This window comes from Aptenodytes forsteri, unplaced genomic scaffold (genome assembly GCF_000699145.1).
Source record: "Aptenodytes forsteri isolate BGI_AS27 unplaced genomic scaffold, ASM69914v1 Scaffold16, whole genome shotgun sequence".
Taxonomy (NCBI): domain Eukaryota; kingdom Metazoa; phylum Chordata; class Aves; order Sphenisciformes; family Spheniscidae; genus Aptenodytes; species Aptenodytes forsteri.
Window position 1 is genome coordinate 3,269,998 of NW_008794753.1, and position 7,237 is coordinate 3,277,234.

The 7,237-nt window shown below is 45.5% G+C and overlaps 1 protein-coding gene across 1 annotated transcript in view; it reads left to right on the plus strand.

The window, feature by feature from the left end:
• The first annotated feature begins 233 nt into the window (after window positions 1–233).
• Window positions 234–7,237, plus strand: part of MXRA8 (matrix remodeling associated 8) — a 21,141-nt gene continuing 14,137 nt past the window's right edge. The window contains exon 1 of the mRNA XM_009274175.1: window positions 234–461. Coding sequence (XP_009272450.1) covers window positions 413–461 — 49 coding nt within the window. The 5' untranslated portion in view covers window positions 234–412. The remainder of the gene's footprint in view (window positions 462–7,237) is intronic.

Consider the following 7,237-nt stretch of genomic DNA (forward strand, 5'->3'; position numbering starts at 1 on the left):
AATTAGTTCCATCTCTAGGGGGAGGGAGAAAGATTGTTTTGCGAGCGCAGAGCTGAGTGGGACCAACTTTACTCAATAAAACTTTTACATCAAAGTCAGGGGCAGATCAGAAGGTCCCGGAGGGAGGGGAAAGAGAAGAGTGGGTGTTCGTAGTAATTGTGCAGAAAGCGTCAGGGAAAGGAAGGAGGTGGAGTGTGAGTGTAGGGTGTAGGGGGAGAGCAGAGTGGGGAGGTGGGGAATTGAAGTTGTAGGTGGAGTAATTCTGCAGAATATGAGCTGCTGTCCACAGCTTTCTGCGTGTAAATTGATGAGGTCATAGTGTTTTCCAGTTACAAAAAAAAAAGTTTAAGGAAAAAAAAAAAGTCTTCAACTTGTTTTTCAAGAGAGACGAAAACACAGAGAAGCTGAAGAAATGGAGCAACTAGCAAAACTCCTTCTGTGGCAGATTTTGCTTCAGCAAAGTAAGCTCCTAGCTGATCAGCATGATGTTACTTGTTTTTATTTCAACTGCAGAGGACGGGGCTGGAAGTTGGCTAGAAGATTTTGAACTGTTATCTTTGTAAGATTTTGTTTAGATTCCTAAGTTAGCTGTGTTTTTGTCTGTGACGGGAGGGAATCATGGATTTCTCATGCTTTTCGGAGAGGAAAGGGGAGAGAATGGAGAAATGTTTGAGGTTGTTTAAGCGGTACTCCATTCAGAATGTTTGTGCAATCTATTTTTTCTTATCAGTTACCTTGATCAACAAATTCAAAACCAATAAGCTTGAATGTGAGTGCAGTAAAGCTTGCATAGTTAGATTTACATGATCCAAGGCTATTTTATACTTTTGAAGAGGCAGAAACAGCTGGTACGTGTGTGTGTGTGAGAGTGTTCAGGATGGACGAAAAAATTAAAGTGGGGGTTTTTTTGGTTGGTTTTTTTTTTCCTGTCAGCATAAAGACAGAGACATAGGAATTCACTTTTGGGTAAGGTGCCAGAAAGGGATGAGGACAGGTCTGATGAGCTTACAGTAACAGAATGGCTTGTACCTTTTCCTTAATCACAGAGTTTTCTGTAAGAGCTGAAAGCAGACTCAGGGTCCTGAGAGCCTGGCCCCAAGCTAAGCAGAGAAACCCCAATAAGGCTTGGATGGCAGGAGAAGATTTGAGGGTTAATTGCAAAACCCCAGCAAATCCACACTTGCAACACTTTGGGCTCTAAGGAAGGCACCTATGAGCAAAGGACCAATTACAGCTCTAGGAACATTATGGAGAGACTTCATTCAGGGTGCTGACAGTAGAAAGTGAGGAGCACAAGCTTTCTGGGGACCGGTGACACCCCTGTTCTTCACAGTCCTGTTAATGAAAGGCTGTGGCTAGCCACCTGAGCCTCTCAGAATTCCTCAGTATGTAGATGGAGTAAGCTGAAGAGTTCTCAGGTTGGTCCCTAATTAGTCTAGTTTCCATGTCACCACAGCACCTCCAGTTTTGCAATGCCTCAAGGCAAGGTTTAGGAATTGGCAACATGTGGGATCAGTCATAGGGACAGAAGGGTTAAAGTGCCTCAGAAAACTAGTGCATGGGGGTGGGTTAAGCCTGGAGAAGGAGGAGAGGCCACATACTGTATTTCAGAAGCACCAACCAGTCCAGCTACTCCCCAGTGTGGTTTAGCATGTTGGCAGTGTTTGGGGAGCACCCGGGGCAGGAACAGCAGGTTGGGTTGCTATAGAGCAGTGGGGGAGCTGCGTAGAGGCAACAGTATCCCACCTAAGGACGGATGATCTCTGACAGACTTTTTTCAGGTGTATTTTGGAGAGGTAACTGTCCGTATGCCAGGCAGCCCTGATGTTTGAGTCCTGCCATCCCCACACAAATCAGGTTATAACATAATGAGTGAAGACAGGAAGGGAAGAAGGGAGGAAATCTGTGCTGTTCCATATTTGCTGAGATGATCCCTTCTGGAGAGGAACCACACCCTCAAGTGTTAATGTCTTGCAGGGAGGAACAGCACTGTGTTTGGAATGGCTCTACAAACTGTTCCGTGGGCCTAGAGCCAACATGAAGTACACAAAGCAGAGAAGGGTTTATAAAGCTGAGCTAATATCTGAACTGTCCGTGAGAAAGTTAGGGCAAATCTGTGAGGCATCCTGATTGTGCAGTGGCCAAGATGGCGATTGGTTTCTTGTACAGACAGAAGGCTTTTTCCTTTCTGCCGAAGCAGCACATTCTTGCTTTTTGCCAATTCATGGGCATGTTCCTATCTGCAGAGAGGTGTTGGAATTGTTGGGACTAGATGGGTAGTTAAGGGCTCTCCAGCCCTGACATCCTTTTTGAAAGCAGAAGAGACTGCTGTTGAGAAAGTTGTCCCAGGAAGCCTTTAAAAATAAACAAACACAGAGACTTGGATAAAAGCCCAGTTCAAAGCCTGCCTTGACCATCAGTTGGCTTTGCAAGGGAAACCTTGTTTTACTGAAAAGCTTAGTCTTGCAGCCCTAGGCCAGCAGGGGCAGGTGGTGAATGGGAGATGTCTAGGTGGAACTGTATTGCTCGCTATCTCCCTCCTTTGCCTCTTTGAGATGGGCCCAAATGTTATTCCTGGTTACTGGTCAGTGGGTTTTAAAAAAAATGGCTACCAGAAGAGAGCTGAGCTCCTTTGTGTAGCTGTCACCTTGATGTTACTGCATCATAAGCCATTATGGCCTCTTAGACGCTGGGTCAGCTCCCTAAAGAGTCAGGATGGAGCCACTGCCGTTCTCCAAAAGTATTTGGAAATAGCTTGGTAGCACAGGCTGCTGTTTTTGCAATAATTGTGTAATGGCTCTACAGAGACCACTAAATCCTCTGCATAGACAATGGGATTTATGGGAGAAATAAGGAATCTGACACATACAGATTTTGTGAAGAACGTGTCCTTTCTCTAGGACTAGACCATCCCCCTGTGCCCCTAATGTAAAGGTGATGTCGCTTCCTTTTTCAAAAGAAAAAAGAAGCTGAGACAGACCAGGAGATGCTAGAGAAGGTGTGCAAAGGAATAATGAGCTGAGCTTACCTAGGCAAGCGGAGCGTCACCCTCACAAACTGTTGTTTCAACCTACGCACCTGGTGGGTTATGACAGTCATTTCTCCAGTGACGACTTAGCTTGTTTTCTTTCCTGCCCACCGCTACAATCTGGACTTCAGTGATGCTTATTGCCTTGTAAGGCACTATTCCAGGCAGCTTATCCTCGCTCTGCTGACATCGATGGCAAGGCCCTTCCTGAGTTCAGCAGAAGCACTGCAGGTAGAGCTGGTGCTGTCATGTCCTGTGGAGTGTATATGCCACTTGGCACTCAGGCTACCACTTAGGGTCTTCGCAGTTTCCGTTTCTGCTCTGGTAGTCTTTCATCTTCCAGTATGAGACAAGAACTTAGTAGTTTCATTAGCACGTGCATCTACCTGTGAAGCAGACCCTCTGCCAGCAGCTATCTCCAGGAGGAGAGAAGTGGTGCTATTGTTCAGGCAAGACTCAAGGGACAGTTTTCTGTTTGAACTGCTCCAAGGACACTGCCTATAGAGCTCTGAGTATGTAAGATGTCTTTCAGAGCCTGAGGCTTTTACTTCTAGTTTGCCTGCAGTTTTTGTGGCTTAATTCTTTACTTGAAAAGTGGATGGGATTCCATCCCAAAGTAAGAGCTGGCTCTGCCTTTTACAAGGGATTAGGAAACGCTTTTGCAGGCTGCTTTCCTCTTCCTTATATTGTGGGACCAGCAGAATACCTCTGGGATCCTGCTGAGAGGCATGCTGAGTTTGCACAGATCATGTCGGGGGACAGCATATAGATGTCTTTTTGTTGTTTTTTTGTGGGTACATCACACGGAGAGGACAAAGTGATTATCCATCACATGGAATTTGAAATTTTAAAATGAAAGCTACAGTGAGTTCTGTGTTGACAACTATTAAGGTATTTGGTAGTTTTGAAGCTCCAGGTCCTGGAGTCCTGTGATTACAGAAGTCTGAGCTTTCACTAGGTGCATAAATACTTTTTGATTTTTACAGTTGCAGGTTGGGAAGTGTGACTCACCAAATTAACTGCTTCCAGTTTATCCCAATCCTGTAGTTCATAAGCTGTTAACTTTGCTGCGTTATGGATGTATCTCTGCCTTTGTTCAGTAGCTACCGTGTTACACAAACAGTAACTTTAAAAAGCATGGCTGGGGGACATGCCTTGTTTGCTCTGCTTGTCTCACATAGCAGAGCTAGGTCTCATAGCAGAGGGAGGAGACTGAAAAGAGAAAAAGTCTTATTCCTTCTTTAACTACTGCTCTATGTTCAGGTTATTGAAGGTCAGTTGTTTTCAATTCCGTTTTCTCCAGGCATACAAGAGATCAGAGACGTTCCAGATTCCTTAGATTTCTAAGTGATCTCATTTACAGCCATGTCAAATAAGTTTGAGTCTTATCCATGACCTGATGTGTATGTGCAGATTTCCAGCATTGCTGGGGAATGAGAACAATCAGTTCTTCCTTCTTTGTCTTGTGGAGTTCCCATGCCTCTTGTAAAGACTTGTCCTTTCTTTCCCTTTTAGAACTTTGCTTATTGGCTGCTATGCCACTGTCTTTTTGGTATTCGCACCTACCACTTTTTCTGACACTGTGAATGGTACCCTAGGGCAGGCTTCAGACCCAAAGCTTCTGTCCAGAATCTGTGTGTGTGCGTGTGAGTGTGCACAGACATGCAGTGAAAAACCCTTTCTCTTCGATGTCTGTCTCTGTGTTGAACTCCAACACAATACTTAACCATGCCTTCATCTTGGATGGGTTTTGTTCTAGTGCACAATGTCACTGTAACCCTGGGCCGTTCAGCTTTGTGTGGCAACACTCAGCAAGTCAAAATAGCAGTATGGTAAAATGCAGGCAAGGCATCAACAGACCCTTCCCTTTTCCCAACAGGAAGCAACATCTCCTGGTCGCTGAGGGGCAGACCTAGAAAGACCCTGGAGTGTAATTGTCAAGTAAGCGAGAGTGCTCCTGCTCTGCTTCTTAGGGAGCTGCTAGCAGAAGCTTTAAGAGTGGAGGGAAAAAGAAGCTGTCAAAACCCATAAGACACAAGCTTTTCTTATCTAAAAGCTGTTACATTACAGACAACTTCACCGCTCCCTTGTTTTACAGAGAGTTGTGTTTGGAAGCGTGCTGGAGAAATGCATGTAGCTGGCTGACAGGGCTCCAGCAGCCTAACCTGGCAAAAGGCCCCTGTGAGTGGGATAGAGAATTAGGACCTGGGTGGTCCTTACCATGCCAGCAGGGCCAGCTAAAAGATACAAAACTAGGGGTTAGTGCTATTGTTGGTTTAGGGCTGCGACAGGCTGCTGAGCAGAGCATATTGGAAGGCTTAGGTGGATACTTTTGTCAGTTGTTAGATTTATGATGCTGCATTTGGGCTCAATGTTTTTTACATTAACTTGCAAGAGGAAAGGAGAAAAGTAAATGCATTCCTCTTGCTGAGCCAGGAGAGGATGTTTCTGTAGCACCAAATCAATTTGCTGTTAATGAGCAGTAATGCAAGACTCTGGAAGCTCTGGCTGTGCAGCCAGGCAGCTCATAGACACCACTTCCTAGCACACAAGTCGCTGTTCATGTTGTGATACTGTGTTGTTGCCTTGCCGCAGGGCAAACAAGACCAATTCAGACACACGGGCATTGCTTTGTCACACTGATACAAGTGGATGCTGTTGTGCTGAGAGCTGGTTGTCCTGTCGCAAGTGAGACTGATTTCTCCTGGAGAAGGCTGATTTGATGCTGTGAAACAGCTTTGTATCATTCCTTTGTTGTCCTAAGCTAAATCTAAGTCCTGGCTTCCAGAGGCAGAGGCTGGCAGCTTTCATATTTTACCATCAGGCATTTTGCAGCCTGTTAGGAGAGACCATCAAATGATGGAATTATAATGGCTTGTGTATGATGTCTCTTTCTTATATTCAGAGCAGTACAGACTTTGTGCAAGATTTTTTTTTTTTCTTTGTGATGCTGAGATTATAAATGTAGAAAAAATAACTTCTATTTGGAGTGTCTTTGAACTGGCAGTTCAACAGAAGGTTCTGCTCATTTTTGCTCTCTGGTGTCACTGCCCAGTGTTTTGTGATAGAAGGGAAGGGAACAGAGTTTATTCTCAGCCCATGCGCGGGGGGTGTGGTTAAAATAGCCCCAGCCTGGAGTTAATTTATTCTCTTTTGAAATGCATAAATACCAGGGCTGGAAAAAAAAAAAATACAGCCTTTGTCTGGAGGACATTGTGCCTATGACATTAGCAGGACAAAACATCTAATGATCTTGCTGAAACCCACTTGGGCTTGACTGGTTCGAGAGATGAATGATGTCATTGTGTTGGGAGTCTGAATCGTGCTCTCAAAGCATGATGCCAGGAGACCTCCTTAGACCCCTCCTACACAAAAAGCAGGAGGGGCTGGACCAGAGAAATGCATAAACAAAGGCATTAGTTCATTGCCTGCAAAGTTCTTCCTGCATAGATCCGAGTCATGTGAGTCGGAGAGAGTTGCAGTTGCATCCAGAGCATTACAGTGTTAACTGTGCAGACCAGGAAAGTGAGCGGGAGAGACTCGGGGGGGGCATGCTCCCAAAGCGAGCATGTGTTTGCCCAGCAGAGTTCTGACAACAACGTGTGTCGTGAGTGTGAAGCGAAACAGCCAAGTCACATCACTCCTCATTTGACAGGTAGACTCAGCATCCTGCAGTTACAGAATTCCCTCAATGCATTTATCCCCCTATATGTTTTATAGGAGTTTGGTTTGGAGTCTTGGAGATGAAAGTTATCTTTTGGCCCTCAATCTAGTGCATCAGCAGTGTGGATCCACTTCCCTCTACTCGGGCAGCTCTAATCCCCAGCAAATGACCTGGGGTCAGCTCTGTCTCCAAGTCTTTTCAGGGCCTTTGCCTTAGCAGAGAAAGTTGACTGAGATGTGGGTGTCTGCTGGGGAAGAGATGTAAGTGAAACTGTCACATTTCATTTCACAGTGGTCAAACAGCACAAAAATGAACATGGCTTTAACTCGTCACATCTGGATAGTACTCCTCTACTCCCATCTGGTGAGACCCCATGGAGTACTGTGTCCAGCTCTGATGTCCTCAGTACAGGAAAGACATGGACCTGTTGGAGCAGGTCCAGAGGAGGGCCACGAAAATGATCAGAGGGCTGGAACACCTCTCCTATGAGGAAAGGCTGAGAGAGTTGGGCTTGTTCAGCCTGGAGAAGAGAAGGCTCCAGGGAC